The sequence below is a fragment of the Pan troglodytes genome, chromosome 5, assembly GCF_028858775.2.
Source record: "Pan troglodytes isolate AG18354 chromosome 5, NHGRI_mPanTro3-v2.0_pri, whole genome shotgun sequence".
Taxonomy (NCBI): domain Eukaryota; kingdom Metazoa; phylum Chordata; class Mammalia; order Primates; family Hominidae; genus Pan; species Pan troglodytes.
This window is the reverse complement of record NC_072403.2, coordinates 167,121,784-167,135,478: the sequence shown is the minus strand read 5'-3', so window position 1 is coordinate 167,135,478 and position 13,695 is coordinate 167,121,784. Positions and strand designations below refer to the sequence as shown.

The window sequence follows — 13,695 nt, the reverse complement described above, 5'->3', positions numbered from 1 at the left end:
TTCAGTAAAAACTATAATCTCAGTTCTGTTTCCCAAACATCTTCTCTCCAGATGATTCCTGAAAGTCCACAATTATAGATGGATTCCTTTGTCTTCTAATAATATGTAGATATTTCTAGATTGGATAATGCATTAAAGTTTATCACACTCATTTATGCCTCACTGTAAAACAGTTTACCAGATATTTTCTGAAGGTTGTATGGAGGGTGAAGATATAAGAGGAAAGAAAATGAATGAGTCGGCAAGGCACAGTGGCTCACGCCTGTAATCCCAGCACTTGGAGAGGCCGAGGTGGGCAGACTGCTTGAGCCCAGGAGTTTGAGACCAGCCTGGGCAACATAGCGAAATCCTGTCTCTACAAAAAATACAGAAATTAGCCAGGCATGGTGGTGCATGCCTGTAGTCCCAGCTACTTGAGAGGCTGAGGTGGGAGGATCTCTTGAACCCAAGAGGTGGAGGCTGCAGTGAATTGAGATCACGCCATTGCAGTCCAGCCTGGGTGACAGAGCGAGACTGTCTCCAAAAACAAAAAAAGGAAAGAAAAAGAAAATGAATGAGTCACTGGATACCAGAAGGTAAAGATGCCCATGCAATCCATGGTGGATTAAAAAGACAAAAAAGGCCGGGAGTGGTGGCTCACGTCTGTAATCCCAGCACTTCGGGAGGCCGATGCGGGCAGATCATTGGAGGTCAGGAGTTCAAGACCAGCCTGACCAACATGGTGAAACCCCATCTCTACTAAAAATACAAAAAAAAAAAAACATTAGCCAGGTGTGGTGGCGCACGCCTGTAATCCCAGCTACTCAGGAAGCTGAGACAGGAGAATTGCTTGAACCCCGGAGGTGGAGGCTGCAGTGAGCTGAGATCGCACCACTGCACTCCAGCCTGGGCAACAGAGTGAGACTCCATCTCAGAAAAAAAAAAAAAAAAAAGACAAAATAAAATAAAATTCAAGTCTATGCCAATCACCACAGATTGGGGAAGAAGACAATCTCTTGTATTTGCACTGAATCCTGTAGTTTTAAAAGTATTTTTAACAGCACTATTTAATGTACTTATGTGACTACACATCAAAGCAGTACTGAGAGGTAAAGACAGTTTGAGACCAGCCTGGGCAACATGGTGAAACCCTGTCTCTACAAAAAAATGCAAAAATTAGCCAAGCATGGTGGCATGCACTTGTGGTCTTGAGAGGCTGAGTTGGGAGGATCACTTGAGCACAGGAAGCAGAGGTTGCAGTGAGCCAACAATGTGCCACTGCATCCCCAGCTGGGGTATCAGAGTGAGACCCGATACCCCGGCTCAGATCGGGAATGAGCACACAGGGATACACAGGGAATCATAAAGTTTTATCAGAAACACTTTAATAATCTTCAGCACTCATAGACCTCTCCACCCAAATCTTGGGACAAAATACAGGTGAATTCAGAGGGAGAACATGGACCCAGATGCTTAGGTTTGTTGGAAAGTCAACAGGGCTGGGACACCCCAATAGCCCAAAGGAGACCTTATAAAAATCAAGACGTTTGTTGTCTTGATTATATCTTATTAAGTTTCAAGACAACCAGTATCTCAATAAACTGTACACTGTAAAGTTCATTTAAAATTTAATTTAGTAGAAAATGCAAAGGAAAAGTAACCTTATGACTTCTCTATTTCAACAATGTTCCTTATCCTTCTTAACCTTATCCTGACTGGAGTGATTTTTTGTTTGTTTGTTTGTTTTTGTTTTTGTTTTGAGACATGGTCTCACTCTGATACCCCAGCTGGGGATGCAGTGGTACATTGTTGGCTCACTGCAACCTCTGCTTCCTGCGCTCAAGTGATCCTCCCAACTCAGCCTCTCAAGACCACAAGTGCATGCCACCATGCTTGGCTGATTTTTGCATTTTTTTTGTAGAGACAGGGTTTCACTATGTTGCCCAGGCTGGTCTCAAACTCCTGAGTTCAAAGCGATCCACCCGCGTAATGGTTAATATTATGTACCAACTTGATTGGGCCACGGGGTGACCAGGTATTTAGTCAAACATTATTCTGGGTGTGTCTCCAAGGATGTTTTGGGAGATATTAACATTTAAATGGGTAGACTGAGTAATGCGGATTGCCTTCCCTAATGTGGGTGGGCCTCATCCAATCTGTTGACCACCTGAAGAGGACAAAAAGGCTGACACCCCCTCAAGTAAGAGAGAACTCCTCCTGCCTGACAGCCTTCAAACTGGGACGCTGGCTTTTTTTCCCCCTTGGCTTTGGACTTGAACAAAACATGGGCTCTTCCTCAATCTTGAGCCTACCAGTCTTCAGCCTAGAACTACACCGTCAGCTGTCTTCATTCTCATGCCTTAGACTCAGACTGGAACTATACCATTGTCTCTCCCAGGTCTCCAGCTTACTGACTTACCCTGCAGATCTTGGGACTTGCTCTTCTCCATAACTGCATGAGCCTATTTCTTTTAATAAATTTCTCTCATTCTCTCCCTACACAAACACATACACACACACCTCTTCAGGTATACACACATCCTACTGTTTCTGTTTCTCTGGAGACCCCTGACTTATACAGCCTTCATCCCTATAGATCTTTGTGGCAGAGTAAGCCATCTTTACTCACATATCTATTCCATATTGAAAGATCATAGTCATCTTATTTTTAAGGTCATGGTTCTTTATAGAAAGAATCAGTTCCAGAGCTTAAATGAAGATTTGTGGTTAAATAAGAATCAATATGAAATATTTGACTTTTCTTTCCACAGACTCAGCAAAGTTGTAGAGAGGAACTTGAAAGAGTATTCAAGTAAAAGTACGGTGAGGCCCCTGATTCAGATGCTCGGGTTCCTTAGAGGGAAGAAGAGGTACAAGTGCTGGACCCAAAGGCTCACAACAGACCTTATAGTATTTAGAAAGGCTGTTAACATTCACAATGAAATTGCAAGGGACTTGGTATTACCATATCTTCATTTCTCAGCAGGTGAGACTTAAGTCCAGAAGAGAAGCAATTTGACCAGTCATGTAAAAAGCTCACCCTACCAGACTAGCAGACCCAAAGCCGATTCTGATGTGAACAACATGTAGGGGACAGGGACGCTCTCAAGTAGCTATAACGGGGCCCCTGATTCCCAGGTCTTCCGACTCATAGGAAGATACCTGTGCACTATCCTAATAGTGACCTTAGCAACTTTCATTTACATTTTTACCTGTCCACTTTATTTCTGCCCATATACCCCCAGGTATTCTACAGAGAAGGAGGTAAGACTACCACACTCTCACTCAGTGGCCCTATTCATATTGAACACTTTACATTTCAATATCCTACCAGCCTTGACATTCAAAGCCAGCCCAAATTTAAAGTAATGTTAACTTGAAAGAAAAACATTTTATAACAATTCTTCAGAAGGTGACATAAAAGAAAGACAAAGATACATATTTTAAAGGGTAAAGGAAAAAAAGACAATCTTTTAGCTATTATGTATGTTAGTTTAGAGATTCAGTACAGTTCAATGATAATAATCACCAAAACAGTAATGTATTACCTGACCACATTTATCAAGGTGTTTCTGGAGATATTTTTTTCTAACATCAAAAACTAGAATGCCTAAAATCAGTTCCTTTTAATCCAAGACATCCCACCCCCTTTTCCTAAATTCTTTAAATACTGATTAGTTTCTAGATGTTTCCTTATTATTTAAAGATAAACATCAAGATATGATATAAAAAGAAAAAAAAAACACTTGCAGCCTGGTCAACGTGGTGAAACCCCGTCTCTATAAAAAAACACAAAACTCAGCCAGGTGTGGTTGGTGCACACCTGTAGCCCCATCTATGTGGGAGGCAGAGGTGGGAGGATAGCTTGAGCCCAGGAGGTTGAGGCTTCAGTGAGCCGAGACAGGGCCACTGCACACTCCAGCCTGGGCAGAAGAGTGAGACCCTGTCAAAAAAAAAAAAGTAAAAAACATAACTTCTATATAGAATGAGCTTTTGTTTCTTTTAATGCCCATGCTCAAAACATAAAAAGACAAGACTGAAAAAAACTCACTCTGAGAAGGTTTTCATTATCTTTCATTGTGAAAGGAAGTTACTAATAACAAAATTACAGGGGAACACTCCCATTTTTCAACATTGGCACAAATTCAATGCAAAATCTTCCTCTTTATTGCTAACACAGCTTTACTGATTTAATGAACTCAGAAAGGTTATGGTTTCCTGTAGTAAAGTGGGAGGGAGAGGGATGAAGCCTAATGCTAAAAATAACAAATGAATAATGATTTTTTTTTAAAAGATGACAAGTACATTCCTGCCACACCCAGCAGTCCTAGAAAAATATTTTCTGCCATTTAGTCATTTAATCGCAGTAGTCATTTGCCTATTACTAGGTTTGTCCCATAAGATAATTCATGTTTCTTTCTTGGTGTAAGAAGCTGAAAAACTCCCGTTCCATGCTTTCCAAATACTAAAACCTATCTTCACAGAAGAACCAGCTAGTGACATAGATGACACTCAAGTTTAACAGTATTTAGAACAACCAGCTAAAGTAGAGAGATTCGGTTTTGTTCTGTTTTCCTTTGAGATATAATTCCCATACCCAAAAATTCACTCAGTTTTATAATCAATGTAATTCCCATCAAATCGACCTGAAAAATCCAAGTAATAAAAACAAGTAAATCAAGGATTCTATTCCACACAAAACAATTCATCACCTGGTTTAGTTAGCAAGCAAAGCACCATCTGATTTACCCAAGTCTTACGGAGCAGTAGCGCCTATGAATTAGGAGCAAAGATTTGTGTCCAAATCCCAGCTCTACCACTTACCAGCTGTGTGACATTAGCAAATGCACTTCGTGGTGCTCCAGTGGCGCAATCAGTTAGTGCACGGTACTTATACAGAAAATGTACTTCTCGTCTGGGTGCAGTGGCTCACTCCTATAATCCCAGCACTTTGAGAGGCCGAGACAGGAGGATCGCTTGCACCTAGGAGTTTGAGACCAACCTGGGCAACATAGTGAGACCTCGTCTCTATTTTTAAAAAAAATTTTTAATTCTAAAAAAAAAAAAAGAAAGAAAAAGAAAAGAAATATACTTCTCCTAAGGGTCTATTTACTCATCCAACAAACGGGTGCTATATCTACATCTTTACCTTGCAGAGTTATTGTGAAATCACATATGATAGTGGCCTAAGGCAGAGGCTCTGATAAAACAAGGAAGGGGAGCATGAGAACAAGGCAGGGCAAAAGGAGGCGTTCTGTTAGACGGGGGTGAAGCAGGAAGGCCTAGAACACTGGGAAGTGGGGTGGTGGCTGACTCAGAGAAGAACTCTGTTTCCTGCAGTACAGAGGACAGCATCCCTGGACAGACGAGACAGAGGTGCTTCCACACATTCACTAACTCAAGCAAGGCATCGAGGGTTCAGAGATAAAAAAACAGACACGGTTCCTCCAGGAGCACGTATTTTATAGCAGGAGCAACCTTACACACGAAGAAATCATGACAAAGCCACAGATGACAGCAGTGGCACAGACATGGAGAACTGTGGGAGGAGAGTGGGGCTCCCTGATGGAGTGGGCGAGAGGGCGATCAAGGACAGCGCCTTGGAGGAAGCGACCCCTAAACCCTTCATGACAGTCGAGAAGGGGTGAGCCAGATGAAGAGGGCGGAGGGGAGCAGGGCACATTTGTGCACAGCACAGGAGTCCTCTCTGCCTGAGGAAAAACCCAAAGAAAGGAGCAGAAGGGTGGGCTCAGGGAGTTGCAGATAAAGGTCAAGGTGGGGAGAGGTTATCAGGGACTTTATCTGGCAATCACAGGATCACATGTGCTTTTTATTTTTTTACTTTATTTATTTATTTATTTATTTTGAGACATATCACTCTGTTGCCCAGGCTGGAGTGCAATGGTGTGATCTCAGCTCATGGAAACCTCTGCTTCCTGGGTTCAAGCGATTCTCCTGCCTCAGCCTCCCGAGTAGCTGGGATTACAGGTGTGCGCCACGACACCTGGCTAATTCTTTTTGTATTTTTAGTAGAGACGGGGTTTCACCACATTGGCCAGGCTAGTCTTGAACTCCTGACCTCAAGTGATCCACCCACCTCGGCCTCCCAAAATGCCGGGATTACAGGCATGAGCCACTGCGCCTGACCCAGATGTGCTTTTCCGATGCAACCCAGTCTGGCTGTTGTATGGAAGATGCATCGGACGAAGGGCGAAACCGGAGGCTTCTGCAGTGGTACCGGGAGGAGAGAGTGACAGACAGTCCTACTTCCCCTGTCTACCTCTCACCACCTACCTAAAACCACACTGCATTTGCTCCCACTGTGCCTTGGCCTGGAAGACCCCTCTCTATTCTCCCGGTAAACTCCTCATTTTTCAAGAAGCAACTCGGCCTCCCTCCTCCAGGGTCTTCCATGACTGCACATGAGGCTATATTTCCCATTTCTGTCTTCCACAGCACTGGAATGCCACGTGCACTGAATCACTGTGTTATGTTGAAATTGTATGCTCAACCGTCTGTCACCTGCTAGACTGAGAGCTCAACTGTCTGTCACCTCTCTCTAGCAGGTGCCACTGTCACTGAGGGCTCTAGCACTCTCTCTAGCAGTGCCACTGTCACTGAGGGCAGAGACAGTGACTTCTTTGAGTCTCCAGTCTGTGCACATTTGCCTGACCCAGAGTATGCACCAAACAAACTCTCATCGAACTAAACCAAACATTCTTATTCTCCTAACAAAAACATTTCCAGGCTGGGAGCGGTGGCTCATGCCTGTAATCCCAACACTTTGGGAGGCCAAGGCGGGCAGATTGCCTGAAGTCAGGAGTTCGAGACCAGCCTGGCCAACATGGCAAAACCCCGTCTCTACAAAAAATACAAAAATTTGCCGGGCGTGGTGGCGTACGCCTGTAATCCCAGCTACCCAGGAGGCTAAGGCAGGAGAATCGCTGGAACCCTGGAGGCAGAGGCTACAGTGAGCCGAGATCACACCACTGCATTCCAGCCTGGGCGACAGAGAAAGACTCCGTTTCAAAAAAATAGAAAATAAAAACACTTCCAGCTGGGCGCATTGGCTCACACCTGTAATCCCAGCACTTTGGGAGGCTGAGGCAGGCGGATCAGTTGAGGTCAGGAGTTTGAGACCAGCATGGCCAACCCCATCTCTACCAAAATACAAAAATTACCAGGACGTAGTGGCACATGCCTGTAATCGCAGCTGCCTGGGAGGCTGAGGGACGAGAATCACTTGAACCCAGGAGGCAGAGGTTGCAGTGAGCCAAAACCATGCCACTGCACTCCAGCCTGGGCAACACAGCAAGACTCTGCCTTAAAAAATAAAAAATAACACTTTCACCATCTCCCTATTGCCTGCCTTAAAAAATAAAAAATAAAAAATAACACTTTCACCATCTCCCTATTGCCTATTGAATAAAGTTCACATCTTCACCCACCACCTCCACAATCTGGCTTTATCTCCCTCAAATCCCCTCACAAATATGCTACACTCCAGTGGTTTGTTCCTCAAACTGCTTCCCCCTGTACACATCCAGAAATACACCATAGTATCCTCGTATTTTCCTCAAAGCCTTGTTCTCATTGTTCTCTTCACCAGTTTCCAATTGTCCAAATGCAATCCGTCCTCTTTATGATTTTAAAACTGTATTTAAGTAAATATTTAAACTGAAGCCCACGTTTCATAAAACCCAGAGCAGTCTCAACCCCACCAGCAAGTGCTTCCTCCTTCCCCACAGCACCCCCTGGTAGTCCAACCACCTCCTCCCTCCCCAGCCTAATTAACCACAGAAGCAGGCCTGTCTCCCCTGGAAATCGCACATAATGAGGCAGGATGGGGGATGCCATCTGGGAGAATGCCAAGACTGCCTAAGGGTGGTGAGGTTTTGTCCTTGTTTACTTGTTTGAAATAATAAGCAGAAAGGCAAATAAAGTACTAACTGGACTTAATTTACAACTCTTCCTCCCTGGGAACTTCAAAGGCGATCTGGCGTGTGGATGGCGGCGTGATCTGGTCCACATTGGACATGCTCAAATGAAAGCTGCATCATCCTGCCCCAGAAACACCCAAGAGGCCTAGGACACGGCCAGAGCATGTGACCACTGACCGTATGTAGCTCAGCCGGTATGTTACAACTGCGATAGTGCCTTTTTATTTCAAAAAGGATCTTCTCCACCCACGTACTTCGAAGAAAACCTGTTCCAGAGAATTTCTGTTGCATGATGTCACCTACATTGCACATTCTATTTTTAGGCTAGAAATGACTACATCTGAGGTTTTCAGGGAAAACCGCTGGGGAGGAAGCTACATAAATAAATGTATATTTATTGAGGTTTTAAAATGCTAAGTGGATAAAGCACTGCTCTTTTACAGATATTTTTAAAAGGAAGTTTAGAGAAAGCTAAATGCTTAGGGAATATTTTGGAGATCCTGTCCTGATTGGTCTTGATCTGTAAATACCTTTGCCTTTGTGGCTTCACATTACATTTTTTTGTCAAATATCTCATAAAAGCAATTTTAAGCAAGTACTTGTTCCTGCTTAATGTTTCCCAGTCTTTGTGCCTGAAGGTAAAAAGTAAACAGCTCTTGGCCAGGTACAGTGGTTTCACGCCTGTAATCCCACCACTTTGGGAGGTCGAGGCAGGCAGATCACCTGAGGTCAGGAGTTTGAGAACAGCCTGGTCAACATGGTGAAACCCCATCTCTACTAAAAATACAAAAATTAGCTGGGCGTAGTGGTGGGTGCCTGTAATCCCAGCTACTCGGGAGGTTGAGGCAGGAGAATTGCTTGAATCCAGCAGGTGGAGGTTGCAGTGAGCTGAGATTGCGCCACTACCCTCCAGCCTGGGTGACAGAGCAAGACTCTGTCAAAAAAAAAAAAAAAAAAGCGTAAACAGCTCCTTTACAACCTGCTGACAAAGGATGCAAGGACAGCGGGCACAGCAAACATAACTCAGGCTACACACTACAAAGCCCTTCAGGAACATGTGACTAAAGCATAACCTCAAAGAGTGCAATACGGTGAGGAGAATACTTTCAGGTAGAATTTCTTTTTCTTTTCTTTTTCAGAAATAGGGTCTTGCTGTGTTGCCCCGCCTGATCTTGAGCTCCTGGCCTCAAATGAACCTCCAGCCTCAGGCTCCCAAAGTACTGGGATTACAGGTGTGAGTCACCGCGCCTGGACAAGAATTTCTAAAATCAATCCCAATTGTCTGTTACCAGAAACTCACAAGAATAACATGAGAAAGGGAGTGCATGTACGGCAGGGGTTGGGAGAAGGGTGTAGGGGAGAAGGGAGTGTGGGGAGGACACAGGAAGGGGTTAGGGCCTGGGCTATGGGGAGGGGAGAACCAAAAATGAAAAATTAGTAGTATTAGAAAGGTGCACTTAAAATAACTAAAGTGATGATTCTGTCAAAGAATGGATAATGGACCACAAGTGATAATTACCCTCATTCTTTAAAACAGTTTCTCTTCAGGCCACCTGACCATCCAGACCCCTGGATTTATGTAAGGGTTTATGTTCAAGTAACCTCCCCTCTTAATCAGAGAATAGCACCAACTATGATGTCATCAATTAAACATTTACAAACTATGGACAAGGGAATACAATTACATTTAATGCAGATTTAAATTTTTTAAAAAATGTCTGCTTAGACTCCTTGTGGCCACAGAGAAACCCCCACCCGCCACCACCACACACACACAACAGGCCAGGAGCCTCTCAGTGTTGCCAAATGTCCCTTTTCTCTCCCTAGCCCTAAACATCTGACCCTACCCAAAGACCTGAAAACTCCAAGCTGGGCATCCCTTCGACTACGATTATGGTCAGGATGAGATTTTTGACTGGGGTGCTCTGAACACTCTGAGACACTCGGATCCACAAGTCTCACCTCAGGACAGACAGGCTGTGGCTGCCGGATCCTGGAAAATCAGCACCATGGATGAGACATGGTACAAAGAAAACTCTGGGATAACTGTGTCTCCTTCAGGCTCTTTGATCTGTCCCATCACCTCCACATGGACTCCCAACCTACATTCCACACAGACAGAGAGCGGGGAGGTATGGCTGCACTGCCTCGGGAGCTGAACGCCCCCTGGCTGTGAGCAGGGTGAGGCCCCTTAAGAGGGGCAGGCAGGGCCTGAGAGGAGGCAAGCTGGGCTCGTGGGGGCAGCTCTCCCTCAGCAATGTCAGCAGCTGTGTTCTTGTCGGATCCCAAAGCCTTCCACCTCCTGCATTCTTCTTGGCAGTTTTGGCTTCCTCGTTAAAACTATTTTGTACTTTGGAGTTTAAATGGCATATCCTGGTTGAGCAACAGTTCCGCTCAGGGGTGTAAGTTACTGTCTTTAAGATTCTAAAAAATTGAGATTAGGCGTGGTGGCTTACACCTGTAATCCCAGCACTTTGGGAGGCTGAGGCAAGCGGATCACCTAAGGTCAGGAGTTCGAGACCAGCCTGACCAACATGGTGAAACCCCGTCTCTATTAAAAATACAAAATTAGCCGGGCGTGGTGGCGGGCGCCTGTAATCCCAGCTACTCAGGAGGCTGAGGCATGGGAATCGCTTGAACCTGGGAGGTGGAGGTTAAGATGAGCCAAGATCACACCATTGCAATCCAGCCTGGGCATCAAGAGCAAAACTCTGTCTCAAAAAAAAAAAAGAAAAAAAAAGAAAAAAAAAAGATTCTATAGAATTACAGAAAATTATGCACCCTGTTATACATTTTCCATGTAAACTGTTGAACTTGTGTCACTTGGGACCAGGCCCTTGTATCTACACACCCAGCACAGTGCCACTCCACTGCCTGACACCTTTTGCCCCACTCTGTCCTCCAAGCTGCTGCCTGATTAATCTTCCAAAGACACTACAGTCATCATGCTTTGTCCTCAGCTTAAAAACCTGTATCCCCCCACGTGAAAGCAGAATATAAAATAAACCTTACCATCTGAGCCTTGCATACAAGACCACTATGGGCTGAATGTGTCCCTCCGAAATATGTATGTCGAAATCTTAATGCTTTAGGTGATGGTATTAGGAAGTGGGGCCTTTTTAAAAGGGGCAATGATTAGGTCGTTGTTTGGAGTGCAATTTATGGGTGTAGTGTGAATATGTTATCACAGTTAGTTTGTAAGTGCAGATGTCTGCCAGAATGCCCAGAATGCCCAAATCTGTTTAGACCAACTGCATTGGGATATTCCAATTTGGGACGACACCACATGCTAGGGCGCACCAACCTTCAAGATAACCAGACACAGGTGGATCCCCAAACAGGGACTATAAAAAGAGAAGCCCTCAGGCAGCTCGACCTGCTCTGCTGAGACACAGACTCGTGAGGATGAGATGCTGCCACTCAGAAAGGGACCCGGAGTCAGGCTTGCCATCTCCTTGACTGAATGCTTCAGCCTCAACATTCCACCCTTGATACCAGAGGAAGCTATTCCCAGATGCCTGAGGACTTCTGTGACCAATCCTGTGCCTATTCATGTAAGATCCCCGACTTGTTCCTAACAGGGTGAAAAACAAGAGTTGTGTGTAGCGTGAATGGGGATAAAATACCAATATTTGTTAAGAACTGTTTGCGTGCCAACAAACTGTGTGACTCAAGCATTAAGTTACGGTGTCTTTCACCCTTCACTGCTTAATCCACTGCGCACGACAGTCATAATGGTGAGCCCTCGTGAATAGGATGGATGGCCTTATAAAACGCGGCCCGGAAAGATCCCTCGCCCCTCATGTCATGCTAGAATACAGTAACAAGATGCTTCTAGAAACCAGAAAGCAGGGCCTCACCAGACACTGAATCTGCCGGCATCTTGATCTTGGACTTCTCAGCCTTCAGAACTCTGAGAAATAAATTGCTCTTGTTTATAAGCCACCCGGTTTACAGTATTTTGTTCCAGACTAAGACACAGACTGAAAAAGCTGCATTGCCTATCCAACCTAACTGCCAACTCTTGTCACTTCCCAAACCGTTGACTCCAGTGTGCTCCAGAGCCCCAAGCCACCACTCAGTCACTTCCAATTGTCTCTCCATGCTCGCCCAACACCCTTCCAGCCTGGAAATCCTTCACGTCTCTTAACAACTTTTTAACACCATATTCTTCCAGGAAGTCTTCATTTCCTCAAGATCACAGTACAACCTCAACCCTCTGACCTCCCATAATATTTGATGACTATACCAGCTGTCATCTAACTTCGATCATTTTAGAATGTCCTTTAGTTTCATGTTCATAAGGCTTGCTCTCTAACTAAATTATAATTTCTTAGAAACGGGGTCCATATTTTACAATTATTTTTATTTCTTTAAGCCAGGTGCATCTATTAGGTACACCAGTATTTGCAGATGGGAAAATAAGCAGGAGGGAAAGAGCTGAGATGGGAGAAAGGCAACATGAGATATGAGAAAAGGAGAAGCAAAGGTAGATAGAGTGAGAAGATTAATGAGGGGCAGAGGTCGGAATTATTTGGTTATTTTGCTATTGCCAATTGATACATTATTCCAAATTCTCGGTGTATCATTGAATGCATGCCTTTAATCAGTTTCCTATTTTTAGACAGAAATTTTTTCCTACTCATGCTGAATTCTTTTTTTTTTTTTAGACAGAGTCTCACTCTTCCCCCAGGCTAGAGTGCAGTGCACAATCTTGGTTCACTGCAACCTCTGCCTCCCAGGTTCAAGCGATTCTCCTGCCTCAGCTTCCAGAGTAGCTGGAATTACAGGCGCCCACCACCATGCCCAGATAATTTTTGTATTTTTAGTAGAGATGGGGTTTCACCACGTTGGCCAGGCTGGTCTCAAACTCCTGACCTCAGGTGATCTGCCCACCTCGGCCTCCCAAAGTGCCGGGATTATAGGCGTCAGCCACCGTGCCCAGCCTCATGCTGAATTCTTCATATATACACAGATGAAAAAACTTCCAAACAAGGTTAAACATTCAGACATAAACAGAGGTATGATTTAATTTGCAATTTAAATAAAACACCATATGTAAAATTCCTTTCTAATAAGTCACACTATGTCTAAATTGTTGTGTTACCATGAAATTTTTTTTCCTAAAGAAACTGGTTTCTCTGTAATAACTTAACGAGTAACTAAAGGAAGAAAAATGCAAGAACCTGCTCACTATCTATCTTCATCCCATTCCTCATTCAAGTTCCCAGGTCATTTGACAACTGGTTTTGGAGGGGGCTGTAGTGGATTCTATAGTGAATCACCCGGATTCCCCCTTCAAGACAGAGGCATTGCTTTCCTTTTCCCAGCTCACACACAGATCCCCTCATGGTAATTCACCTCTATTGAAGGGAGCTGCCTTGCCCTGCTGGCCTGAGGGGACGAAGGCCGGCCACCCTGCCTCCATGCAGAACTCTGAATGGCCCTCCCAGCTCCACAGCTCGCTGTGGGACAAGCTGCATCACAATGCAACTTGTCCCTCCCAGATCCTGCTCCCTCACTCCAGGCTGGCGTTGTCCCTGAGAGCATTCCCAGTAAAACTTTTCACATCTAAATCACTATCAAAGTCTGTCTCCTAGGAAACCTGACTTAAGATAGGGATGCTCGAAATTCCACTAACACTTGTCTAAGTGTTTAGGTTGTCTGAGCAAAGGGAAATAAAAATTTTCAAACTGTTTTCCCTTCTCTAAAATGCAAATGCCATAGGAACCAGCCATTTATTATATGAGTATGGAACCGCAGCAGAGAAAAGAAA

General features: G+C 44.5%; 1 protein-coding gene across 7 annotated transcripts in view; it reads right to left on the bottom strand.

Moving 5' to 3' along the window:
* The window catches only part of TIAM2 (TIAM Rac1 associated GEF 2), a 264,322-nt gene that overhangs the window by 95,298 nt on the left and 155,329 nt on the right, over positions 1-13,695 (bottom strand). The window contains exon 1 of one of the 7 annotated variants that reach the window (XM_016956509.4): positions 13,281-13,484. The exons of 5 other annotated variants lie outside the window; for them this stretch is intronic. In XM_016956509.4, coding sequence (XP_016811998.2) covers positions 13,281-13,469 — 189 coding nt within the window. In that variant the 5' untranslated portion in view covers positions 13,470-13,484. Of the gene's footprint in view, positions 1-13,280; positions 13,485-13,695 lie in introns of those variants that run through there. One more of the 7 variants, XM_016956510.3, reaches the window with a different exon arrangement.